Source organism: Orbicella faveolata, unplaced genomic scaffold (genome assembly GCF_042242905.1).
Source record: "Orbicella faveolata isolate gen_17 unplaced genomic scaffold, um_ofav_v1 contig_48, whole genome shotgun sequence".
Lineage (NCBI taxonomy): Eukaryota > Metazoa > Cnidaria > Anthozoa > Scleractinia > Merulinidae > Orbicella > Orbicella faveolata.
The window spans coordinates 4,974,735-5,002,104 of record NW_028301578.1 but is presented as its reverse complement, the minus strand read 5'-3'; the positions used below and the strand labels follow the sequence as shown (position 1 = coordinate 5,002,104).

General features: G+C 38.0%; 2 protein-coding genes across 2 annotated transcripts; one reads left to right on the top strand and one right to left on the bottom strand.

The window, feature by feature from the left end:
• Positions 1–384: 384 nt before the first annotated feature.
• On the bottom strand, positions 385–5,189 carry LOC110039941 (uncharacterized). Its single transcript, XM_089281026.1, has 4 exons — positions 5,078–5,189; positions 4,873–4,956; positions 2,647–2,780; positions 385–1,747 (listed from the first exon to the last, which is right to left on the bottom strand). The coding sequence occupies exons 1-4, from the start codon at positions 5,151–5,153 to the stop codon at positions 1,472–1,474; spliced, it is 570 nt and encodes a 189-aa protein (XP_089137152.1). The 5' UTR covers positions 5,154–5,189; the 3' UTR covers positions 385–1,471.
• Positions 5,190–5,234: 45 nt separating this feature from the next.
• LOC110039960 (protein DENND6A-like) lies at positions 5,235–26,693 on the top strand. Its single transcript, XM_089281025.1, has 23 exons — positions 5,235–5,422; positions 5,577–5,615; positions 7,613–7,655; positions 8,328–8,437; positions 9,647–9,727; positions 10,159–10,209; positions 10,967–11,021; positions 11,549–11,628; positions 12,745–12,819; positions 13,575–13,630; positions 13,762–13,822; positions 14,421–14,482; positions 15,431–15,526; positions 16,330–16,424; positions 17,055–17,120; positions 17,827–17,891; positions 18,379–18,411; positions 18,898–18,954; positions 19,475–19,528; positions 19,687–19,796; positions 20,499–20,601; positions 21,238–21,312; positions 21,992–26,693. The coding sequence occupies exons 1-23, from the start codon at positions 5,285–5,287 to the stop codon at positions 22,112–22,114; spliced, it is 1,728 nt and encodes a 575-aa protein (XP_089137151.1). The 5' UTR covers positions 5,235–5,284; the 3' UTR covers positions 22,115–26,693.
• The last annotated feature ends 677 nt before the right edge of the window (positions 26,694–27,370 follow it).

The window sequence follows — 27,370 nt, the reverse complement described above, 5'->3', positions numbered from 1 at the left end:
ACGTATTGTGAACAAATTTATTTAGCGACGCTGGTTACAACGCAAAATTGCACAAAAATGCTTAGAAATGTTACTTTTGTTGTACAGATTGCATATTTTCGCATCAGACCAAATAAAAGAAAAGAGAAAAAAAAGTTTTTGCTTTTTAAACAATTTTTGAGCAACTTTCGTTACAAAAAGCAACTTTTGGCCTTTTTTGGAGCAACTTTTGAGCAACTTTTTGAGAAATTTCGGGCAACGTTTTGGGAAATCTCGAGCAACTTGTGGCAAGCCCTACTGCTGGGGGTAGGAGGTCCAGTGGGGGTCTGGGGACAGACATTTGGTCGTTGGGGCTCACGAGGATATGGACTAAACTATAGGCACTATAGCTATTACTGCTAAAGCTATTTGGTTCACTGTTTATTAACGTTAGTATTGTTCAAGTGTTGCTGAGGCGATACAGTAGTTATAAACAGTTATAGAAAATGGTACCGGTAATTAGAAAAGTGGAAAGTCTCTGAACATTTTATCATCATACAGTGGAACCCTACTTCTGGTCACCTAGTTATTTGACAGCCAAGGTGTATGTAGCATACAAGTATTTTATTAACCAAGAGCCAGGGGGTGAATATGGACCTGAGGTCTTGGTACAGACCGAGCACAAAGACAGTATCATACGCACCCCTTTTTGCATGTATCACTGTTTTTGATCCCTATCCATCGAGACCTCAGGTCAATATTCATTCAAGAAAAGTAAACTTAATACAACTGCATGAAAACATTTTAAAAGAGTGGTCATGCAGGATCATTTGGGACAGTGTCTAATTAATGCTGTAAACATTTTGGATCAGTTACAGAGAAATCTGACTGGTTGATTTTAGATATGGGTCCTCTAACCTAACTCCGTTGTGTGGTGGATAACTGTTTTTGAACTACATTGTTCGTTCCATATTGGGGAAATATTGATCGAGTTCTACTACTGCAAGATGGGATTCTGTCCATAAACTTGCCAAAAATGGACACAAATATTTCCGCAATACGCACTGACCACTAACTAGCTCACTAAATTATGTAATATGACGTCTCTTTCAAATCTCTGCACTTAAGAAAAATATTTCTACTTTACAATAAACTTTCTTTTCTGCAGTATTTGAAAAAGCAATTCGCCCAAACTAAGCCATTCCAAGTTGCTCTTAAACCTCTGTTTCAAAACGAGTCTCAGTGCAAAACCTTTCATATTGAAATGAGTTTTTCTTGCACGTTCATTGTCTTGCCAGAAGCCAAATGTGGTATCTGAAGGCAAGGCAATATGACACTTATAAATGAGCCAGATCGGTGTGTGTCTGTTTAAATTGGGAGAATGGACAGTGGGAAAATCAAACTTCTTAGGTACACATTATAAATTAAATAAAATGGACCTAATGTACATTAATTGCACTGAAATATTACTAACATATGCATAATTCATTGATAACTGATTGGTAAATTCTAACTATCTCTGTTTCCTCTTTCTTGATCCTTTCTTGGTCCCAGTTTTTTTCTTGCTTTTCTTTATACATGTAATGTTCTTTTTTGCCGTTGTCATTTCTTCAATAATTGGCTTTCCAAGTCCTTTGACTGGTTTTGTAATCACAAAGTTTTCCTCTGTAATATGTCCACAATCTATTTCAAGAGTTCGAACTTCGTCAGAGTCTCTAGTACAACTGCCATCGCTTTCCTCACTTGAATCTTCACCACTGTCTCCCTCTGTTGCCATTAAAGCTAAATTCTGTGTCCATGTGAATCAATAAGAAAACTTTTATCAGTAATGCATGGGAAGTACAAGTCACATCACTAGTGAAACAAGATGGTTATTGGTTGAATTCTTGCTCTTAAGCTTAAATTTGTTTATTTGACACAGTTCCCACTTGTGAAATAAGTATCACACTAGTCAAATAATTAAGAATACATGTAAGCCTCAGCAAAAGCCTCGGCATTTTCCCCTGCTTATGCTTGAACCTACCCTTGAGCTCATCTCACAAGCGTGACAGCTAATAATAATGCAAGCTCACACAAGTACAAGGAGCAGAAACACAGCAAATGCAAGTACAGCTGAAGAAGATCAATCCTACATTTTGATGATAATATTTTGCTCTTCCATTTCTTCTTACAGCAGTGAAATAATGTGAAATAAAAAGTCTGGTCCTTTCAATAGACCATATTCTTATAATTTCCCACTATTGAACTGGAACTTTGAGCTTGCAATTAATGGAGGCTCATGTGGGGGGGATATCATTAAAAAGAGATGAATGTCATTTACGTTTGAAAAGACTAGCTCCCTCCATTAGCCTCAGCTGCAAGCTAGTTGCAGTCCAACATCGAGAATATGAATATGGTCTAGTAACTATTGCACTTATGCCTACATCTCTCACGAAAATTAGCCACGACTTGAAAGAAATCCAAATAGAAAAAAATAATGAAAAACCATGTGAAACCTATTTGTCTAAATATTCTTTGGCTGACAATTATAACAAATATAATAACTATGGAAAATTAAACATTCAAATATTTATTATTAATACCATTCGTGTTAGCAAAATCTGTTCGTCAGTCCCCTTTCCTACCCTTATTGTAAGGACCTAACACAAATTTCTTCCATTGTTCTTTTAAACTTGTTTTTACATTTACCATTTCAATGTATGGAGCCCTATCATCAACACTTTCAATATCCAGTTCTGTGGGTGACTTCTCATGAAGTTCTTTTTCAAGTTGTTGCTCAGCTTCTTTCATCCTCGGCAAGAAATCCTTGACTCTATTTAGGACTGTTACATAGGAGAGCATGTCATTAGCATGAACAAAGCCTCTCTTGTGTATGCGAAAAACGCTTTAAGTGACTATGTTCAGTTGAACTTCACCATCTGTAACTCAATATATTTTTTCAGTCATCTACTGTTGCTCATCTCAAACCCCATTTCTCTTGAGAGTTCAAAATCGCAGGCTGCAAATGTAGTGATATTTTCTTCTCTCTCCCAAGGCAGAGTGCTTGTCCAATGACAGGATATATACCCCTAGCGTTAATTTTTACCAGGTTGGCCTATTAGCTTGCAGGCAATAACTCACATATATTGCCTCCCCCCATTCATGAGTATTAATTTATTATTAATCCTCATCAAAGGAGGGAGACACTATGTGACTTAAAGTAACTTACCCATTTATTCATTAAAAAACTAGCCGAGAAACTTGTTTGTAGAGGTGCAGTGGCAGCATGGTTACTGTGCTTGACTCCAGATTGAATAGTCTGGGTTTCAGAGCCTTGGCCTGGGTCGTGGGACATTGCATACTGTTCTTGGGCAAGACACTTTACTCTCACAGTACCTCTCTCCACCCAGGTGTACAAATGGGTACTGGCAAATTTAATGCTAGGGGTAACCCTGCAATGGACTAGCATCTCAATGGGGCGGGGGGGGGGGGGGGGAGTGGAAATACTCCTGGTGGCCTCATGGTACGGAATCCGGAGGTAAACTCCTACCTGATGGGCTACTTGGCTTGTACACAGACTTAGGTTTTTACCTTTACTGGAGGAATTTGTTTACTGTTCAGCACTTTTGGGCCATGATAGAAATAGCACCACATAAATAAAGTATAATTAGTACTGTTTATTATTAGAACACAGTGACACCATCCAGGACACAATATGGAATCCAACATGCTTATCTTAAGTCTATCATTCCTCCTAAAAAACTTCATTGTTAAAGGGGGTTTGGCACTTTGCCAAGTTGAGTGTCATGTTCTAGGTTAGGAGAGGAGATGGGTACCACAAGTTATTTAGGGAACCTGAAAATGCTGTTAGGTTGGAGGGTGGGGGTAAGTAACCTGTAATGAACTACCATCCAATGCAGTGAGAGTAACAATGCTCCTTCTCGCTTCATGAAACTGAGGTCAGGCCATGTTTCCTTCACCCATTACACTCCAAAATGGTTTCTAACATTCCCTGCACCTTTCAATAACACAAACCCTGCTCAATCAACAGTTTAATCAACAGTTACCCTGCTGCCATCAGTCCTCTTAGTGAACCTCTCCGGAAGCAGAATTTACTTCAACAGGTTAGAAAAAAGTCTGTAATTTAGAACCCATTGAAGTCTATGGGCTGCAATTGGTAGATTTTGATTCATTTAGTTTTTTTTCTTTGTTAAGGTACATTGCTTGTCACTCTTACAGTGCCCCTCTGCACCCAGGTATACAAATGGGTACCAGCAAATTTTAATGCTGGGGTAACCCTGTAATAGGCCATTTCCAGGTTACCTTGCGCCCCTTTTTCAAAACAAGTCCCTGTGCGAAACCTTTCATGTGAAAATGAGCTTAATTTACACGAAAATAAACCTCAAGGTGGAACACATTTTCATATGAATGGTTTCAAATGAAGACTTGTTTTGACACAGAGGCACAAGGTAACTTGGAAATGGCCTATGGACTATCTTGCAATTTTACCGACTAAATTAAAATGTAGACGTCATTGTCATTGTGATTGACGGCAGCCAAAAACGTGATTGTCAAGTAGGTTTTGAGCTTCAGAGTTTGTATATTATTGAAAGGTATACTAAGTTGCCTGAAACAAGTTATAAGCAAGAGGAAAAGCAATGAGGACACCTACAGAAGGATTCAGAACATCAAGTGACCACAAGGTGTCAGGGGTTTCATGAAGGGCCGGGGCACTGGGCAAATTGACGGGCTATGACGAAGATTTTGCCCGCCTGGTTTGACCATCTGGAGGAAAGTTTTTCTTATAACGAAGATTAGTTCAAGAAATTTTGCCCGCCTGTGAAAACCAGGTGCCCTTCTGCTGAAAACTTAACATTAATGAAACCCCTGCAAGGTGTAGCCATAAGAAATAAACTCATCATTATTGCGAACTACCTGAAGGTGCTTCAACTTTGTATATCTTTGAAGGAACTTTGCTTTTCGCCTTGCTCTCTCTGGTTATCAGAAGCTTGGAATTTTCTACAACGAAAAAAATTTACATGTTTTGCAACCTGCAAGCTAAACCTTCTTTTAGGAAGAATCCACCTATAGCTAGCCAACTTGATGCAGTTTAGTTTTGAACACAGCTTGAAAACGTTACCAGGCTTGAAAGGGAGCCGTAAAAGTTCATCAGAATGAGAAATATGACGTTTTTCTCCATCACTGCAAGACGCCATTTTGGAACAAGATCGCACGCGGTATTTGTTTATTGCCCAGAAAGCATCGCGCACGTGGGGCTGGTCTCACCGGAAATGACGTCAATTGAACCGATCGAAAAGCACAGACGCACAGATGGTTTCCGAGAAATATGGCGGACTGTGAAGGGGATGAAATGTTCCTTGCAAGTGAATATGAAGGCCCTGTTTTACCTTGGGATCGTTTTAGAAGATGGGTGACCTGTTTCTGTGTTGTAACGTTTGATTTAGAGCTTGGCCAAGCGTTAGAGGTAAGCACCAGCGAGTGTTTCGTTCATTGCGTTCATGCTTCGAGAAGCGCGCAATCTTGGGCACTGAACGCAGAATATTTAAGCATGTGGTTATGGCAGATTTGTTGCGGCTTGAATTGTTTTAATGTTATGATTCGTATTTACTCTGTTACAGCTCGTTTACCCCGCTCATGTCGAACTGACGGACCGTGAGGTAAGCAAAGTCAAATAGGTGTAGGGCCATGACATTGACGATGAACTTACAGCTGTCGCGTCGTCTTCGTTACATCAGACATTTATAAATCCGCTTACTGTACGTTGATCTTAGTTGTCTGTTTAATAACGATAGTATGAGGAAACACACGTATCTGAAGCCATTTTGTGGACCAAAACATTACCTAAAACCAACGAAAACAAATCTGGATAATTTTATATGTCAACTTTGCCTAAGCCGATATCGAGTGTTTATTTTTTGTCAGTTTCATACCTTTCAGGTAGATATTTGATACAGAGCACATGGAACATCGAGCTAATAAAGGCATTTTATTTCAATCCAGTTTTGTTCCTTTTTTCCTCATAATCATTATATTATTGCATTTTGCGTTTATTTGTACCATCGTACATGAAAAGATTGTGAGCTCTTTCCGGCACCGATAATTATGAAAGTGTGCCTATTTCTGAGCTCTTGACCCCAGTTGAAAATAAACTTAACATGGTGAAAGGGGTATAGATCTTTAAAATAAAATCAAAATCCAAAAATATTCTGACTACAATTCTATTCCAAAGTTGCCATAGTGCTGTAATTCAGTAGTACAATATTATTTTTACTAATTTAAGAGATGGACAAAAATAGAAAGCATTATTATTTCCCCGGGTGGAGGGGTACTTCCTCATATGGGCTATACAGGTATGTGCGACCCCAAAGGGTATGGTTTTTCAGCTGTTTTGGTCATAAATAGGGTATCGATTTTAGCTGATTTTGGCCATTTTGGTCATAAATAGGGTATGGTTTTTGCACTCGCCTTGATTAGAAGAAGTCACTTTTTCATCATTACCGCAAAGAAAATCAACAAAAACCATTCACAAATTATGTTTGCGGTAATTTAACATTGGTCTGAACTAGGGAACTAATTTACAAGAAAACGCAGGTCTGAAACAGTGTTTTGATTTAAGGGTCAGGTCATAAATAGGGTTTTGAATTTTTGGTCAGGTCATAAATAGGGTAGGGAATATCGCAAATTTTGGTCATCAATAGGGTAAGAGTTTTGGGAAGCAAGCCGCACGCCGTCACCCAATTCTTCTGGGAGTACCTCCCCCGGGTTAATTTCAAACCTTGTCTTGTTCAGACAGATGAGAGCAGAAATGGCCATTGTAATTTCAGAGCAGGACAGTACAACTGACCTTTGTTCAACCGCATTCCCAAATCAATAAAGAAATATAAATATACATCTCAGATGATCAGACATGCGTCTGGTGTCTGTGGACTGTTCTCTCTTCAGCTTTTGTATTCTCTTTCCTACTAGAAGCATTGACAAGTATTGTTTTGTACATGGAAACAGATGCACTATTTGGGACTGCCCTTGTTATTTTCTATCCTCATTAGCTCCTTTGTCACTGTTTAAAACAGACTCCTCTTAAATCCTATATTACAATATTGTGAAAGGAAATTTTAGGGAATCGATGTTAATCAAACTGCCCAATCACCGTATAACTGGTAAAACATGTAAGCTTGAAATCCTGAAAGCAGTTTCAATATCAGTCTATCAAAGCATGATATTTATAATTCTTAGGTACAATTTTGTCATGAACTACTATTTTTTTATGGGCTAATATCTCATCTCTATAGGCAACCATCAGATTTAAGAGGCACTAATATGAGTCATTGTTTTAGGTACTGAATAGCCAAACAATATTACCTACAAGATAATTCATGTTTCCAAGAACCAATTTAAATAGTACACTCAGATGAGCATTAAGTAGTAGCAACTTTTAAACCCCTAGAAAACAAAAAAAATCAAAACAAGCATCTAGTTGTTATAGTTTTGATTTCGGTATTGGGTACACGTTTTCCATAGTTTTACATATATATAGTGTGATTTTGGCAATGCAACCTAGAAAGAGACATCTTCTCTTTGATCTTAGTTGGAAACTTCTAAATATATTGTTCTTGCATAATGCTGTAAGTTACTAAGTTAATTTGTTCTTTTACAGAAAATGAGCATTTGCTATTTGGCCTTTCCTGACTCCAACTCAGGTAAGTTTTTAAATGAGAACAATTTCCTCTAGTTGTGGAATGCATTTCTTTGGGTAACTTGATGTATTAATATGAGCCTAACTATAGATGAACCGAATACTGCACTGTGATTGGCTACCGAGCGGCCATGATGGCACTATCTTACCTGCTCGGGATTACGGGCTGTGTCCCAAAAGAAAACAATACATGTAGTTTCGATATAATAAATCCTGTATTGACCAAGCTTATTCGGCCGAGATGGCTGGATATTGGCCTCATTCTTTTGTTGTGTGTTTATAGATCTTGGCTTCATCTCGGTCGATAAGCACACAAAAAAAAGAACTTGGCCAATGTCCAGCCATCTTAACCCCACGCTTGGTCAATAACCCATATACACTGTATGTATGTCTGTAATAAGCAGGTGCCCATTTTAAGTGTGTGTCCATAGAGCAGGGTTCCACTCTGTGTGTCTGTCTAATATATGATGGATGGCTGCTTGAGTGAACATTAATAGCAGGAAATATTTTAATTAGTGATCAGTAGTAATTTATCATGAATGTAATATTTTGTCTGTTAGTCTCCTGATTCTATCACCCCTTGACCAGATGTGTCAATTTTTCAAATCTCCATTTCTGAGCCCAGATGGACATGAGGTTGATCAAATTAAATGTTAAATTTTGTTGTGTTTCACAGGATGCATGGGAGATACCCAGTTTCATTTTCGTATCAGATGTAGTCCTCGCAGTTGTCAAAAAAGCCATCTTGTGAAGAGATATGAAGATGAGGTTCCTTTAGCATACAGGGTAATGCAAGGGTTAACTCATACTACTCAAAATATAATTTTGATTACTTACATGATGCATTGTTTACCGATAATAATTATAAGTATAATTAAAACTTCTTTTAATGTGAGTTTTGAGAAGTTCTAAAGTTCCAACTTGTCTACGCTGTAGACCTCTCTCTCCTCCACAGAAGCCTCTTTCATGCTGCCCTGCATGCCTTCTCACACCCACTTCACTTCCTCCTTCCCCAGGGAGACACTGTGGAGGACAAGGAATGTAGACTGTTAGTCTACATGTAGTTGTATTTTGATCATCTGTTTCAGTGCGGCCAATTACTCATGCCAGGGTTCATACAGGTCATGTAAAACCTGGAAAGTCATCATGGAATCTATTATTTCAATTTCCAGACCTGGAAAGTCATGAAATTTAAGTGAGGGTCATGGAAAGTCATGGAAAAGCAATATGCTTTCTGAGAATAATAAGGCAAAAAGATAAAAAAATTGAAAATAATAACAGACAAGTTAGAAGTAGGCTTTAATTTCAGTAGAAATAGCCACAAGCATGCATTTTATGCATTATAATACTGGAAAATACTTTAAATAAAATAATGATTAATCAAATGACTGTTTTAATACTGTGAAAATTACGGCTTAGCTTAGGTCATGGAAAACTCAGAAAGGTCATGGAAAAGGGCATGGAAAGTCATGGAATTTGAAAAGCTTAAAAGAGTACGAACCCTATTACTGCAGAATATTTATTGATTTGCAAAACCCCACTCTGATTTCTGATAAAGTTCTATACCTTTGCCCATAGAAATGAACCAAAAAGGCAGTATGGTGTACTTAGGTGTAAGTTATGCATGCACAAAAAGTAAGACAGCGTGTACACAGAAGATACTTTTAGTAGCCCCTTACACATTTTCTTGAAGGAAAATAAGACTTTTAATAACTTATTAAATGTTTGGTAGGTGCTTTTTGTTTTGTTTGCTGAATTCATGCTTTGTTCACGTCACGTCTAATGTGTAAGACGATGAAAATAACAACAAATTTTATTGTATCCAGCAGAAAATAACTTACAAATATATTAAAAGATATCAATATATTTATAATAGGGTACTAGCACTCTGAAATAACCAAAAACCCAACTAACTCTTACAACCAAATGGAAAGTCAAGTGTGGTATAACTGTAATTTAGTGTTTTGAACATATTTCTGTGCCACTTGTTTTCAGAGTGATCCTGCCCACTTTTATGGCTTTGCTTATTTCCGTCAAGTTAAAGATCCTAGTATTCAGAGGGGATATTTTCAGAAGGTTTGCTATTTCTTAAATTTTGTTGCAAAGTGAAAGATGTTTACTAACAGTGGTGGGCTGTTCCAGGAAATTCAGAAAGGAGGCATTGTTTGATTCCAGAAAATATTAATATCCCCATCATGGAAGGGATTGGAAATTTCAGAGGGGTGGGGGTGGGTGTCAAAGGCCCAGAAAAATCCAGGGAGAGAAGGGGGAGGGGGAGGGGAGGGGTTAGAATGCAATATCACCCCATACCCACAAGACATCAACATTCTACCAAAACACTTGCAAAATAGTTGGTTAAGATTAAAGAACAAGAAAAAGGGGGAGGTTGTGACTTTGGCCCCTTCCTGAAAATTGTTTTATTTTTTTTAATTATTCAAGGTGAATATTGTCACTCATCTGCAATAACACTATTTTAATTATAATTGTATGTTTCTGTTGTGTTTCAGTCAGTCGTGTTAGTTTCAAGGCTACCATATGTCAACTTGTTTTCCGAGGTGGTAAGTAACAAATCAGTAATTAAATATTTCAGCCTGTGACTGGTAAAATACATGTTGTGGTTTACAATAATTATTGTTTTGGGCTTAAAAATTTTGAATCAATTGGAAAATAATTTCACTTGATGTTACTGAGAGGGAAGGGAAAGTATTTCAACCTTTGACTGGTAATTAGAATATTTGTTGTGGTTAACAATATATTTTTGTTTTGGTATAAAAAGTTTGAATCAAAGAATTTCACTTGACCTTTTTGAGCAGGAAGGGAAAGGAAGATTACCACGAGAAAATGAGCCCTGTCTGAGTTGATTTAAGTGCAGGATCATTCCAGAATCATTCTCAATTATGTGTTTGACTTAGTAATGATATTGTGTTGTGAAAGGCACAGTCGAGTAAGGGTTGGGTGCACCAGACTCTGGTTTGAGGTATCCAGAATCAAGCTCTAGCTCTCACAGTACGTCTCTCCTCCTGGGGTATAAATGGGTAAAGGCAAATTTTATTCCAGGGAATAAGTTAATGTGATGGAATGGTGTCCCATACAGGGGTTTGGGAGGGGGCGGGGGTGGAGTCGTAATACTCTTATGGTCGCTTTGTGCTATAGGAACCTTGAGTTACATGATCATGTGCCATAGCCTGATGGACCCCATGCAGTAAGCTCAAACACAGAACCTACCTTTTACATATTTACAAGAAATCATAAAGCTTAATGTATTAAGTAAAAGTTCTGATGAAGTGTTTCTTTTCTGGTCTTTCTTCTCTTTAGGTTCAGCTTGTTGCTCCAAGCTTCTTTGAGAATGGAGAGCTTGGTTTAGAAACAGGTACAATGCACATGCATGTATTAACTTGCAGCATTTCCGATACAAGTACGCGTGTAGTTTTAGTTGCTCTGAACACAAAGAAATGTAGACATAGTGATCTGTGTAGTTCAAACTAACAAATAGATTGGCCCTCGGAAATGACAAATTGGGGCCAATAAATATATAATTTAATAAAAGTTGTTAGAAGTTAATATTGGATACTGTTAAAAAAAGGTACATGCAGCTATTATAGGTAATTGTTGTCACACAAACCCCAAATTTCATAGATTCTGAAATAACAGGTTAACTTACACTGTACCTTGGCTATGAATATTGGAAACTCTGTACACCACTGTAAAAATTAAAACTCTACCCAAAAGGTACCCCACAGAACAGCTTGCTCAATCCTCCCTTTCAAGAGGAGAAAACATAGTCCCCCTCTTCAAAACAGTAACTCTGACAGTGGATTTCTTAGCCTTCTTATGGAAGGCTGATAACTTACATGTATGTTGATGTTGTGTCAGTAATTCTTTACGATATTCTTTTAGTCTGTCATGATATCGATCAGTGGCCTAATCCTGAGGCCGGCCATACATTACAGCTTCCTCTGATGGGAAATGTCATGCAGGTAACTTTCATGTTATGTTTATTAAGTAACATTTGTATCCATCTAAGGTAATTAACGTAATTCCCCCCCCCCCCCCCCCCCACCCAAAGAGTGATTGAGGTACATGTAGTTGGGCATCGGCTCTTAAGTGCAGCAGACCACAGCAATCCTCTAGCCCCCAAAATAATAGACTAACGTTAAAACGTAGTGTTTACATTTGGGTAAGGGGCTGGTCACACTAAGCGACAAAAAATTGGTAGGCTCAGCCAAATTTGCTTTAACAAATTTTTGTTTTAGTTAGTAATTTAATAATCTTGGCTACACTGGAAATATGAGGATCTTTTTTCGTGCCGGAAGTGCTTAAAGATTCATTTCCCTGACATGCATCGCATATATTCTCACTCTCTTCATGCTCACCTGTCAGTAATGTCATGTACGGCCCAGTATCAGTTGCTCCTTCAAATAGTTGAAATCTTTCAGCATAATCAAAACTTTGGTTAGGGAAAGTGAGCGAAATTATCTCTATTCATGTTTGATGCAAGAATTTTGCAGTTCGATGGCATGTTTTTGAAACAAACGTGTTGCGTGAACGTTCATCAATGGACTAGTGGAAGGTGCTAAATAAATGTATTTTGCGACTGGTACTGTACAAACACAAACGTGCGATATCATAGCCCAACAAAAAATTGATGAGCTCTGAGAGCTCACTGCTTTTTTTGTTGTGGCTTCTTTGAAGTTATATTTGTTACATACATGTACTGCAATTCAGTAAAACAATGTACACTGTAGCTGTGGGTGGGCTTTATTGTCATGCAATGTATTGTCATATTTATTCTTTGGCAATCTTTAAATTTAAATCCTTATGGTAATTAATGATAAATTTATCAGGAATGAAATAGCAAATTAAAAGTCTGTTTGCTACGCCCCCTATTCACCCAGTCATCTCACTGAAATGTGTTGGAATATAGTATGTCACTCAGTATTACTAGGCTGTAAAGACCAGATGTAGAATGTTGTTGGTGATGAGAAATGTTTTTTTTTTTTACTGCAGCTGGCAAAATTTCTGGCTACTGGAACATTTTAGTAGGGGCTGTTTGTCTTATATGTTGTATGTTGGTGTGTTTGTGTTACGTGTAGGTTCGAGTTCCATCCAGAGGAGACAAACCAGGAGCAGTGTCATCGCCAGACAATCCTCTTGTTGCTCACATTGTGGTGAGTTGACTAAACTGTGCTAAAAACTGTACAGACTTGCTCAAATTATGCTTACTGTTATAACGGACCTCACAATCCATCAAATATTTTTGCTCGTACATTATTGATCTAAACATGTCACATGACTGAAAATGCCTGCAGCTAAAACTGGAGAATATGGGAGTGATATTCCCCAATTTTCAAAACTGTGTGTGTCGCAAAAAATATTTGAAGGATATTAAACACAATAGCCTCCGGCGGGAAAATTTGCTCCGATATTATCTGTTCCTCAAAGCTTACAGTTTTCCTCAAGCTATGCTCTCAGAAAACTGCTTGCTTCTCAGAACAGACATTGTTTGCAGACAAATATGAGAGCATATTTTCGTGCCAAATGGAGGCTATTGTTTATTTATTCATCAAATTCTAAAAATTTCAACAGGACATGAAAACTTTCTAATTAATTTTATATTTGATCTGGTTTTTAAAGTCCTTCATACATGTCATTTGGGTCAGTGCAGTTTGGTTTTATTTACTTTGATTTAGTTTTCAATGCAACAGGCGAATATCAAAATGCCATTGGTTAACATTGGTCCACTAGCACAGTACTAGTTAATTGTTAACTGATATATTTAACTGCATTTAATTTCATTATGTGGGAGCTCCAGAAGGAGGATTGTGATAGTAATAATTATTTATTTCAATATAAAAGTCTTGGATGTTGTTCTCATAGCTTCAAACAGAAATTACCAAAATTGTATTTTATTTTTAAATTTCAGCCTCAAATGCCCTCTCCTAAAGTCATTCCAACTTTGAAGGATCCAGATATCTTTAGGTACAGACTGTAAATAAATTCTAAGTCTTACTACTGCAGTTGCTAAGAAAACAGTAGAATAAAACAGCTCTTCATTTACAAATATTATAGGTCTATGTTTAAAAAACTGTCTTTGACATTTTGTTTTTCAGGTGCTTACAATCAGTTCTTCCTCACATTCATCTCTTATGGGAATTAGCACTTACTAATGAGGTATTGATATCATAATATTCTTACATTCACAGTGTAGACTGGGGAAATTGTTATTAGATTATAAAAACATTTTTATCAGTCTAATCACAATTATAATATTTGTAAGTACTGTATGTTTACATTCAATACTAATTACTCTAAATTAATTACATGTACTAAAGTGTATCCATTACTTTAATTTGTGGTATGATTCACAAGATTTTAAGACCACTTACAATTACATCTGTAGCTCAGTGTAGTTTGTTCTAATTACTGCTTTATAAACTCTCAAGCTGAACACATTTAATTTTATTAAGATATACCCATCATGTGTGACAGAAAAACTCTGCATTCTATCCGTGGACAAATCTATGCTTCTAAACAAAAGATCTGAACTTGTAACAAAATGTAGGCATGAGAATAAGAACTTTCTATGGACCCAATCAGAAGTTTACAGTATTGCTCCACACGCCCTCCATGAGTAGACCTGTTTAAATTTTGTTTCAACTGCCACCATGGGCACAGTCTGATGATTGCTTTAAGCCTGAAGCTCGAGTAACTGTAGTTTTTATCATAATTTGTATTATATTGTAATAATTCTTTATGTACTTGTTATCAGCCAATTGTTGTCATGGCACCTTCTCCTACAATCTGTTCTGAGACTGTCCAAGCTCTTGCAAGGTAAATAAAAATGCACATTTTCAATATAATTGAAGTTTACACAGCAGATACAGCTCAAGGCAGCGAGCTCCAGCCTTTGATCTTGAATGTTAGCTAAGAGTTTCATCGGCTATTTTGTCAGAAAAAAAAACAATCATGTTAAAATTACACCATTTTGTTGGGTATCAAAATTAATGTTGATTTATATTGCTACTGACCAATGCTGTATACAGTATCTTGTACAAATTTCCTTCTGCAGAGAGAAGAGGTGCTCTTACTAATAGCACTACTGGTTAACCAAGTAGAATATTATTTAATAGATGCCTCCAAATTGATCACCTCAGTCGTATTAAGTAAATGACTGGTGTAATTGAGTAGAATTCTTATTTAATTAGAAGTTATTATTATATAGACACAAGTGTTTAACTGAAAAATACACCACTCGTAAAATTCATACAAAACCACATCCAGGACTCAAGTGGCATATTTTCCACATCCTCACTAGTGAAGATATCTAAGATTTCACTGATATCAAGTTTGTCTCTTAAATTGTTCTTAAATTCGTTGGTGTATGATCGAAACATCTTTGGGTCTCCCTCGAAAGTCTTTGGAAATCTTTGGAAATCTTCAGTAATCTTCAGCAATTCTCCAGAAAATATTCAGCAGTGTTCCTGTGACCTTCAGACAAGTTTTGGAGAATCTTCAGAAATCCTCAGAAACTGGTCGGAAATCTTCGGAAAATCGTCAACTATGCGGTCATCAGTATGTCTATACAATAAAAAGAACATTACACATTACCTCGAAGATATGAATTTTATGTTCTCGTGGCAATAACAATATCTCACTCGATCACTGCACTCACTCGTGAGATGTTGTTCTTGCTACTCGAACATAAAATTCATATCTTCTCACCACTATGTGATATCCTCTATTTATGTGCCTGCTGAGTATGTTCTTTTCTACTTGTAGTTTGATCTCCCCCTTACACTACTGCTCCGACTACAGACCTTTCTTCACAATCCATGATACAGAGTTTAAAGAATACACAACAAGAACACAAGCTCCGTAAGTAACAGAATGGGTAATATTCATGTAACTGTATAGAACTGATTTGGAAAAAAATACAAGAAAAGAAAGAGAAGAGATACTTTGTGAACAGATACCCTAAAGTTTGTAAAAATCTGTAAGCATAAGTTTTACACAGCAATTTTTTTGGAGATACAAACCACAGCAGGTAATTTACCTGATCAATATCAGCTCAAAGTTTGGATTACCATTGATTAATTAACAATTAGACCCATAGCTCGCAAGGGCTTCAGGTCAATAGCCCATGAGGCGAAGCCAAATGGGCTATTGACCCGTGGCCCTTGAGGGCGCAGGGTCTAATTGTTTTAATATCACCCAACTAGTCGGACAGAAAAGGCAATAATAAAGTTAGCAAATGTAAGATGAAGAAACATTTATTTGGGAATAAAACGAAAGAAAGCGTCACGCTTGATTGCGCCAATTTCGCTACTCGAGGACTATTACTAATAGTCCTCTAGTAGTGTAGCCAATGAAAATGCAGGATTTGCATTAGTCCACTAGTTGGGTGATACTAATATATGATAGTTTCTGCTTACTATATGTGCTTCAGCATTGTTTTTAAATTGAAGTTTAACAAAAATGTTTTTAAACACTGTTTTGTGGTGTACGCACAAAAGGAATTCAGTTAGTGACTAGTAAAATTAAGCAGCCATTAGTGGGGAGAGGCATTGCTTTGTGACCCAAATAAAGACTGCAAAGGAGACTATGGTAGCATCCGTGTGTCTAGGTAAAGTAACAGGGAATGTAGGGTCATGGCTTAACAAAAGCATCTTCTATTTCAGGCCTGGCGTAATTCTTGGTGTTACAAATCCCTTCTTTGCTAAGACTCTTCAACACTGGCCACACATGGTGAGAATAGGAGAAATGTCTAATCTTGGTGAGTAGTAATGATTTTATTGCATCAGGATTCATACTCTATGAAAATAGTCATTCATGAATAAAAAATAAATTGTCCAATCTTTTGATGAGTTTTCTGTAGCATTCATAAGGTATTCAAAATAAATGTCTGAAAAAATATACAGCAAGGAACATAGTACTTTTTCTCCCTTTGCTCTACTGTCTACATCTCATGGAGACAGTCCGAGATGACAAATCTAGTAAGCCTTGTTTGAGCAAGTGGTACTATGTGTGAATGTGTGCATTTTATGAACGTCATCCCAAAATTTCAGTGCGTTCTCTTTATGTTTTAAAAGAGATTTCTGGGAATTATTTGCTCTTTTGTGAAAAGAGCTTTTATCAGTGATAGTTCCCACCCCGAGTATATCCAAGTATAGAGGGTGGTATTTAAAGGGAGCTGTAAGTTCGCATTTTATCTTGATCGCAAACATCTTGCATGCAGTTACTGGGACTACCACAAATTAAATCAGTATTTAATTCTCAGGCAAATAAAGATGTAATCGAAACCTTGATTCTTGTTTTACAATGTGAAGTTATGTCTAAATCATTCCAGGACTATGTATGACCCTTACCCAGTTCAGAAGTTGATTATTATCTTGTCTTCTCCTAGTCATATCATCTAGAAAGTCTCCTGGTGTTGGCCAAAATGCTAAAAGGACACTATCTTCAAAGCCAGGTGAACTATTTCATTTGGCTAGCGACACTGGAGTTGATGTAACGCTGTAACTCTTGTTGTTACTGTATAGTGATCAAATGTAATGGTGAAGGTTCATCTTTCCATTCAGTCCTTTGTTCCTACTTGCCTTCCTTCATTCCTTCATTTCTTTGTTCCTCTCTTTCTCCATTTCTTCAATAAATCCCATTGTTCTTTTGTTGATGAGTTCATTTTTTCATTCTTTCCTTGCTTTTTTTTTCATCTTTCTTCCATGCATTTGACATTTTCTCTTCTTTTCTTCCCTCCCTTCTTCAATCCTTGCTTCCTTCATCTCTCCCACTTTCTCTCTGTTGCTCCTTTCCTCCCACCTTCTAGGCTCCATTCTGTCTTTCCTTTTTTCGTCAGTGCGTGTGTTTGTTCCTTATATGTTCATACTCTTACCCAGTCGATATTAACGGGTCAGATTTGATTGTTTCAAAGAGAAAGTGGTCTGGATCGAGTGGAGCGTGCAGGAAGGTATGGGACCCTTCTCATGACACCCCGCATGCCTGAATCCACGCTAGTATCCAATCTTCTCTCCCCCAATACCTGTAAATAGTGACTGGGTACGAGTCTGTCATTTGTTCACTTTATTAATGAAGCTTCTGATAGTTAGGAAGGATTCAGTTGAATGCTAAAATTTCTGTTTTGTCTAAGTGATTTTTGAAATCTGGTTGCTTTGTTTTAGGCATCTATACAAAGTACAAGCAACTGCTCACAAAGGATAAACTTATTTTTAGAAGATTAAGCAAGGTGTGTATATTTTAGGCTTATCTGTCTCATCCAAGGTCAACTACAGCATGACAAGATGATTATTGTCCATTTCCAGGATAAAAAAGGCTGCATATGAACCAAGTGACCCGTCAGGCCGGAGCTTATCCCGGTTTCTGTAGCATGAAGCGACTAGGAGTACTTCTACTCCCCCCTGGATGGGATGCTAGTCCATCGCAGGGTTAACCACCAGCATTAAATTCGCCGGTACCCATTCATACACCTGGGTAGAGAGAGGCACTGTTAGAGAAAATTGTCTTGCCCAAGAACACAACGCAGTGTCCCCAGCCAGGGCTCAAATCTGGACCGCACGATCCGGAGACAAGCCCACTAACCATGAGGCCAGCGTGCCTCCCTGCCAGGATAAACTGGACTAAAAACTGTTGAGTTAAATCCTAGGTTTGACGTGGTAGTTTAAGTGGCTATGCATCAAATTGTAATTTGAATTATCTTACTCTGATTTTAACAGGGAAATCACCCAAAGCGACCCCCAGAAGTTCAGGTAAGAGCCCTGCATACTGGCATTAACTAATAACTGGGTGAACAGTATAACCCGAACAGCTTTTGAAAATTAGTCCTCCGCATAACCAGGGCGGATCCAGGATTTTTCTTAGGAGGGAGTGCACCACTAAGGAATGGCGAGGTAAACAAATTTAAGAAAGCCGGATGTCATCTCGGGTGTGTGTGTGTGTGGGGGGGGGGGGGGGGGGGGAGGAGGAGGGTGCTCACCCCTTGCACTCTCCCCCTAGATCCGCTCTACGCTAGAACCCATCACAGTCTTAACCTTTCATGTATTCTTTCAATGGGTGCATGTACCAACGGGAGATTTTTCAGAGTGCCTGAAAAATGAAACATGAATAAGTTACTTGTGAATTGCAAATTTGCGAGTCATAAATTTAAAACTTGGGAGATTAGTAATTTATTGTACCTTTTGAGGTTATTATTGATTAATTTCGTTTTGCCCTCTCTTTGCTCTTTAATTTCATAGAACGCCATTTTGAGGAGACACATGTTGGAGCTAACACAGAGTTTTATTATTCCATTGGTATGGTTACAAACATACTTTTACGGTTACATGTAGATCTTGTAGAGAAAGATTCATGTAGCAACACCACAGAAACATTCGCGGATGTTATTGCCTGGTTAATATCTCGGTAACGTGAACAATGGCTCCCATTTTCGGCTGTCGATAACAAGCCGGCCAACTGTTAGCCAACATGTTACCGACACATTGCCGACAAGCGGCCTACAGTCGAATGACAGTTGATCAACAGTTGGCCGACAGTCGCTCGACAAACCGCCAACAGTCGGCCGATAGTTGGCCGACAGACTACGGACAATATCTTTTGGGAGCTTTTCTTCACTTTAACCAGTGAGTTTCGCAGTGAGAATTTATACACCCGATTGATCGAGGCACTGTGCCAGTAAAGTGTCTTGCCCAACTGAAAACCCATCAGAGTAACTCTGACTGGCCTCTGCCCAAACTCTACTTGCGTGGGCTGGTGTATAGCTTTTAGACCTCCAAAGTTCCTTTCTAATGATAATTTTCTCTTTCCAATGCTCAGGAAAGATATGTTGCTAGTCTTATGCCTCTGCAAAGAAGTATCTCCCCTTGGAAGGTAAACTTAATTTGTTAAGTTATTTGAAGATCTTCAGGAATGACAACTTTTATAAAGGCAACAGAATGTCTTATAAGCGTGCAACCAGATTACAGTACATTGGTCTAAACTGGGTTACTTCTTTTAGTAACTATCATTTTGCATTATTTAAATTGTAGCATCCTCCAAGATTGAAGCCTTTTGATGCAGATGAATTTCTGACGACCTTAGAACATTCAGGACCTCAGCTAACATCCAGGCTGAAGGGGAACTGGGTCGGACTTTACAGGTAAAAACTCAAAGACTGTAAATTTAAGCTTAACAGCCTTTTCCTCCACCTTATGAAGTTAGGCGCATTCTTGCTACAACAAAAAACCGAACTTGAAAGATTACTGGCAATAAATGAACGACAAAGTGAAGTAACTAAATAAATGGAAATTCTTTTTTCAGTTAAAATATTCTAAATGGGTTGCAGATATCTGGCTTTAAACATAAGCCCATTGATGCGGCGTCCACACTACGCCGGAGAAATTTGAAAACGCAGCTTTATTTCTACGGTTAGGCCTACCGTCCACACTAATCCGTCACGACAACGGAGCTTTCCGAAAACGCTCTTCAAACCGGTCGGAGGAATATGAAAACACGAGCTTTGCATTTAGGTGTGGACGGAAATAATTTGAAAACTGAACTTTTCGAAAATGATGGCATCACGATAATCACGTGATTTCCCTGACCGAGTTTTCCTCAAACACAAATCCAAAATGACCGGTGATTGTTGCGTTTTTAAATTCCTCCGGCGTAGTGTGGATGGGCCAGAGAGTTAAAAGGTTTACGTAGCTTGCACTTTTTTGTAGGTTCTCTTCTCCGATTGCCTCCGATGTGTAGGCCTTCCCGCATATTTTTCTTGTGATAAAATCATAAATAACTCTCTCTGTAGTGATTTGACACAGAAAATTTGGAACTTGACCTCCACGTTGTATTGTTACCATAGGAAATTCTTCAAATCTGCAAACTTTGAAGGTTGGTTACGACATCGGCAACAAGAGATAAGACAGAAGCTGGAAATTCTTCATTTGGAAGCTCTTGGAAAGGCTGTGAGTTACTCTTGGGATCAACGAAGGATTTTCATGAAACTAATGTCTTTTTTCTGTTGAAATGGGTTGTCTTAGCGCAGGCAACTCCGTGCATCTCTATTAATAATTAGATTATGAGTTCGAGATTTCTATCGCGTTGCGCGCTCCTCAACTATCACGCATAGAAATCGAGAGCGAATAATCTGATTGTTTTAGTATAAATCTACTAGTCGTTCAAAACTTTATCTAAATGAATTCTCTTCACAGACACCTCGAAAACTCAAAGACGCGGCCGTCATTTTGTTAACAAGCGCACACTGCTACGCTACTCACTATCTACAACAGAATAGATAGTCAGTAGCGTAGCCAATCAGAGAACGGCATTGGTGATAGAACGCTAGTAGACTTAAACTAAGTTATAAACTAATTTACATCTGTCCTTATTAACTTCATGTTGATAATTGGCTAAAGTGTTTCAGCTAATTGTTCTAGTGCCTCTTATAATAAGGTAATATACTTTTGGCCAGTGGAGAAAGTTGTGATGAGTCGAGAATAATGTCACAGATTCTTTAGCCAGGGAATGATGATTCCTCTCGCAAATTCAATGTTGCTTTTATTACTAGACAGGTTTACTTATTTTCTGTACGTTTTTCTTAGGATGTTCCTCGTTGGATCAGAGACAAGCAGGAGGTGGAGATCGTTGATTTGTTCTTGCAGATCAAAGAGAAGCTGGTAAGTGCGATTTCTCCTTTTATACCATGCCATAGAAAATACAGCCAATCAGAATACAGCGAAGCCGTTGTATTTTCGACGGTACTACATCCAACCTTCCCATCATGCACCGCGCGTATGTCGCATTGCTCAGTTGCGTTGACCACTGTATTTTCTATGGCGTGGTATAAATATATGGTATAGTTAAGCAGCGCTCCCTTGTGGTATACCACTGGAACATCCCACTCGTTGAAAATGCAAGAGACTCGTGGGATAATCCATGGTATACCACTCGAAAGTATTGCATTACTAGTATGTATTTTACTTCGTTCTGAACTAAGTTTCGTCTGATATCGTCAAGGTAGAAATGATGAATAAGTGATATTCTTTGACATATCAATCGATGGTGACATCAATGCCACATTGAAGACACTTCTGATGTCAAGGTAACCCATTTTGGTGCTAAATACCATGGAGGTATTACCTTCATATGGTACTGTTCATGTGGTACTAACCTTGAAGTCTGTGGATGAAACCTGAGTAGATGAAACTCTAGTGTGTGAACATTCAAATGAAAGCTATTGAGCAGTACTTTCATGTGGCACTGTTTATTATGCTGTACAAGGTGGTTCTAACTTTTAAGTCTGTGGATGAAAAGCTATTGGGTAGTATTTAATGGTTTTTTTTTTTAACTTTGCAGGCTGGTTCGGCGTCTTTCTACCCTCCCGTGAGCCTTGAAATCAAACAACAGCTGAAAGGACACCTATTGTCCATTATTAGAACTCTTCCGGAAGATCTTCAGTTTGTTTTAAAGAATAGTTGACAGAGAAGCGGTGGTTTGTATGAAGAATGAGTCTTGCGGTTGGTCGAAGATTCTCCGTCCCTTCGCTTCTTGTGGCTGGAGTAAGATTGGCTTTAAACGTCTCGACCATCGTCATTTTTACGATGAGATATAAAGGCAAGTGGAATCGCTTAGGAGTGCCGCTATCGACATGGCGTGAAATTTGGTGTCATTGGGCGCAAACGTATTTCAGTTCTCGTTAAGTTTGCCTTTCCTATGGACAGGCTGTTACAGTGCGACCACTGGAACCGGGCCACCAAGAAGAAAACTAACCAATTAAAACATAAACTGAGAACAATGGACTGATAGCTTCTCGTGACGGCAAGTAACGGTTTGTTTGGAGTGACGATGTAAACACTATCGACTCCCCTGCATGTCTCATTCGAAAAATTTAGCTTGAAAACTCATTTTGCGACAACTAAACCAGAACCGTTGAAAAACGGACAAAATTTAGGATCGAAACTAACCAATCAACAAATGGCAGAGTTTCTTGAAAGGTTCGTAACACTTTGCACTTTGTTGGGTTTTCAATTTTGTTAAGATCTGTTGTTCGTGTTCTTCGATGTTATTGGTTTATTTGAGGAAAAGATTGCTATCCTTTGTTCTCAAGTAACGTTCTGATTGGTTAACTCTTTTCCAAGTTGCCCGGTTCGAGTAGTCGCACTGTAATTCACTTGACTGCAGTGAGTGATGAATATCCTCAGGGTATCATTTCAATTGATGTTTTCTTCATATTTTCGTGCTCAATTTTCCGGCTAAAGAGAGATCTTAAGATTAGACCTCATTCTCACGACGAGGCTTAAAATTTGTGTATAGCTTCCCTGATTGGTCGTTACCTCACTCTCAAGAACTACGTCATCAGTGTAGAATTTTTCGATCTCAAATGTCTCATAAAAAGCGCGGGAAAACTTCAGCGCGGGAAGGGAGACATTATGCAAGTTTCTCCGATCCAATCCTGTAGACAAGTTGGATTGTGACGCAACACCCCTCTTGCAAAGAGGACTACGATTTTAGTTTTCCATCAAGGTATAACTAAAAGATTGGTCGTACAAGCCATTTATATTTTTTTTTACTTGTGTGCCAACCTCTGACACTCTCAAAACAGTAGATTTAAGGCCTGTTTCACTACACTGTTTTACTAAGCGCTCAAGTAGAACCATGTCGCAATTTCGCAAGAAAGCCTCTCTTAGCTTCGCGAGGCCGGTGTTTTTGTGCCTTCAACATTGAATATTTTAATCGAGCTTCTTTTGGGAAATCTGGGGACTCGATCACTTTTTTAAAAAATTTGCTTTCAATACGAGAAGGGTGGATTTTAAGGGTAGTTTATCATGAAGAATCTGGGATAAAAGCTCAATATATAAAGAGGAATTCTTTAAGCTTTATCATTACATTTTTGTGATCATTAAATATTTTACTTGGAATTGACCATGGGTGAAGAAAAATTCCTCGGGTCAATAGCAAGACTTAAACTGGAATTGATCTTTATCTCGTAACAAAAGGCAAATATCACACTTCTTGTAACATTTATTGTACATGTGGAATCTTAATGGGAAAGAAGATAAGCAATATTTATGTCGGACTTTAAATCATCGCGAAACATATTTTGGTAAGCAATAATTTTAATTTATGATCAAAGGAGCATTGTCACAGAAGCCAGTTTTTACCCCCTCCCCCCCGCCCCCCAAAAAAAAATAGCGTGAATTTTTCAAGTTTGCAGTCGTTCTCAATTTTTCCTGTCTTAAAGGAGCTACGTCACGATTGACGCATCTTGAAAAGTTAATCTAAATTTTTCAAGTTCGTCGGTTGTAATCCGTGTTAATCTTCTCCATCCTTAACCATCCTTCTTTCTTTGTGGTTGATTATTATCTCTTTGGTGTTTTTCTGTCTTAGTAAACTGCTATTTTCAGGTTTACTTAAATTTAAAGGCAATTTTGTACGTGGCCAAAATAACTCATAATACCTTGACTGCGCTCCTTGAAGTATTCTTGTCGGCTAATAACTTGGGAGACAGTTTTACAGCCTTCATGAACTATCAATTTAAGGGATCATTAGGTCATGGTATTTTAGCTACTTTTGTTTATTTTGGTAGTTATTTGGGCTCTGAACGTCAGTTTAGTAGAACAACAGTCGTGTTGGGTACAATCACGACCACACAACAAAACAAGTATAGTTTGCCCGAATGTAATCCGTTTTTTTTTTCTTTCCAATACCCATTTATGCCCCTGTTTGGCTTCTCGCTTTTTCTTTTCAGCTGTACAGTTTTAAGCCGTTATTGAGATATTTCAGTTAATTATGTCACTTGTTTAACAGGTCTGTTTTAGCCTAACATTGCATGACCAAGACCTATGAAAGTGCCTATGAAGTAAAAAATAATTGCTGCTTATTTGAAAGGCTTTTCAAAGTAAAGAAGATTGGTCTTTCCCTTTTTGGAATATCTTGTTTCATTCTAGAGATATTTACGTTTTTGTATTATGCAAATGAGAAAAGTGATGACGTCATAGGTGGTTTCACTTGAACAGTAAAACACTGATTCAAGAATATCTCTAGAAATATTGGAGCAGTGTTCTTCAACCTTGGCACCACAAATGTGCATCACAAAAGAAACAGAATGACACCTTCTGTGTTGTTGCCATGGCAACTCTTCTGGCTCAGGTCTCTTTCTGTGAAAAACCAAATATGCCAATTTGCAACCCTTTGAAAAGGGACAGAGGGTCTTGCTCGGAACACACATGATTCCCATACTGTCTTAACTCTCCCCATTAGATTGTTGGGAGTGGATGATCCTTGTTTAAGATAAAATCTGGTAATGTTAGTTTTAATTAAAACAGGACCAGCGGCATAACTGTTGTCATGGCAACGGCACGACGGGTGTCATTTTGTTTCTTTTGTGATATACATTTCTGGTGCCAAGTTTAAAGAACACTGCTTTAATATTTCTAGAGATATTCTTGACTGAGTGTTGAACTGTTTCAGTGGAACCACCTATGACGTCATCACTTATAATACAAAAACGTGAATATCTCTAAAACGAAAAAAGGTATTCCAAAAAGGAAAACGCCATTCTTCTTTACTTTGAAAAGCCTTTCAAATCAGCAGCAATTATTTTTTACTTCATAGGCACTTTAAGTTTTTCTGGAATTTGAAGACGATTTCAAATATTTTAGAAATTGATACCATATATAGTGTGACAAGCTTCTTTAAAATAGATACTAATTTCAAAATTTAATTTTCTGTAAATAGTGTAAAAGTTTATTTTTGTAACTAGGGTAACTTTTATTCTTAGCACGGGATAACGTGTACATGTACATAGAAAAAAGAAACAACTTGGAAGTTCATTTTCATATCATCAAATCCTTCATATTGTTATTTTTTATACATTTTTCTTTAGAGGAAATTTCCACTGTTGGATTCAAATTGTTGCAAATATAACGCAAACTAAAGATTTCTTAAATACAGATAGTTTCAGTTTCAAAGACAAATTGGACAGTGTCCGCCATTTTGTTTAATTTTTAGAGTACCGCCATTTGAATCATGTGACGGCATTCAATTGCGAAACAACAAAAGACTTGGCAACTGTGTACTAAAAATTTAAAACTGTATTTAAAACTGTGTAGACGGCGGGTGCACTGTGTATGAAATTTTTTTCCAAGAATTATTTATTGTGCCTTTTTTAACAATTTAGATCTGACAGTGGGGGTTTGTTTAAGTCATAGTTTGATCATTTCGCTCAAGTAAGACTTTTCCTTTACTATTTGTTATAGTTGAAGGGGATGTTAAAATTCATTAGTACTGTCTGCTTGTTCGAAGACTGAGTAATGCCAATCCACAGTGACTTAGTTTGCTTCTTCAATCTTGTCTAGAACTTTTTTTACTGCCGGGAAAAGGGATGGACCATTATTTTTTTGAGGGGTGCGGCGGAGGGGTGGGGAACTGAGGAATTTTGGGGGCATTAGCCTGTAGGTCGTACATGGTGCTTTTTTCTTTGGTAATAGCCTGTGCAAGAACCTTTTAAAGTCAAACACAGGACCTGGATGGTAGACAGCAGTTGCTCGAATTTTTTCCCATGGCTCCCCTGGCACGTTTTTTTTTTTTTTCAGTAGCTTTTGCTGTGCAAGATTTTTTTTTTTTTTTTTTTCCTCGGAAATTGCCCACCCCTACACTCTCAAAAAAAATAATAGTTCGTTCCTAAGTTTAATCCTGTTAGGGAGCAATGAAGTTGCGTTCTCCTCTCGAGTCCTTTAAGAGACTTGAATACAAAAGAGACCAAAGAGAATACACTTCGAGTGAGTTCTTGAACATGTAGTATTTTCTAACTACATGAGGTCCACCTATCAACAAATTACATTTTAAGTTCGTGTTCACCCTGGATTAGCTTAATCACTCCTCAAACAACCAGGCGTAGTTGGTTAACATTAACACAATTTTGTTTCTAGTTGGGTAAAACTGTGAAGAGAGAGAGAAAGAAAGAAATTATGTCGCTGTCATAACTTATATAAACTGAAACTCTAATGAAAAATGCATGGCCCGCGGCTTGGATTAATAAAGATTTATCTTCTATGAACTGGTGTGGTTGAGGTTTCTGTGGCATATAAATCGTAGTCATCATAGAGGGATTTTTATCTGGCTCCTGCGCATACGAAGGTAGCGAGAACGTAGGAAGACCGTTTCATGCAAATAAGCTTCCTTGTGATAATCGATGGTGAATTTTAAGCTCGTTAATGATATGTGAAAAGTGTACTGATCAACAACAGTACTCACAACGATTCGAAATCCTAGCAGTATGCAGGACGCCAGTCGTGTATGAACTAAGTTAAATGATATTGCTCTCCATGAGTTCTCGTAGTTCAGTTCAGTGCATAAAGCGCCCGCCCGGTAATCGGGAGGTCATGGGTTCGATTCCTGTCAGGGACTCAGTTTTTCTTTGTCCCACGCTCGTGTCAAGTTGATCAGTTCACTTTTAACGTAATTTTCCGTAAGCGAAACTGCAAGTTAGAAGTACTTTCATAAGTCTCGTGCCTGTGGGTCACCAGGAAACTCTTGCGCTACTCTTCTTAAGAGATCGGCCTTGCGTGGGCGCGGAAGAATGAAAAAGAGCTTTTCTCGCCCTCGCGCGTGTAACCCTCTTTCCTCTCGTGTGTTCATCTAGAAAGAATGTGCTGCTAACACTCTTATTCGCTTTCCAGATTTCCGTTACCAAACATACTTGGATTTATATTGAAACGCGTATGTTGTGTGTCA

Bases quoted from the DNA above. Each gene is read 5' to 3' on its own strand.
- LOC110039941 (XM_089281026.1), bottom strand. From the start codon at position 5,153: ATGGCGTCTTGCAGTGATGGAGAAAAACGTCATATTTCTCATTCTGAT. The intron at 2,781-4,872 runs GTAGTTCGCAAT...CCTATGTAACAG, and splicing joins CAAAGTTGAAGCACCTTCAG to TCCTAAATAGAGTCAAGGAT. The intron at 1,748-2,646 runs GTAAATGTAAAA...ACATGGACACAG, and splicing joins GGGCTCCATACATTGAAATG to AATTTAGCTTTAATGGCAAC.
- LOC110039960 (XM_089281025.1), top strand. From the start codon at position 5,285: ATGGCGGACTGTGAAGGGGATGAAATGTTCCTTGCAAGTGAATATGAA. The intron at 16,425-17,054 runs GTGAGTAGTAAT...GTCTTCTCCTAG, and splicing joins AGGAGAAATGTCTAATCTTG to TCATATCATCTAGAAAGTCT. The intron at 21,313-21,991 runs GTAAGTGCGATT...TTAACTTTGCAG, and splicing joins TGCAGATCAAAGAGAAGCTG to GCTGGTTCGGCGTCTTTCTA.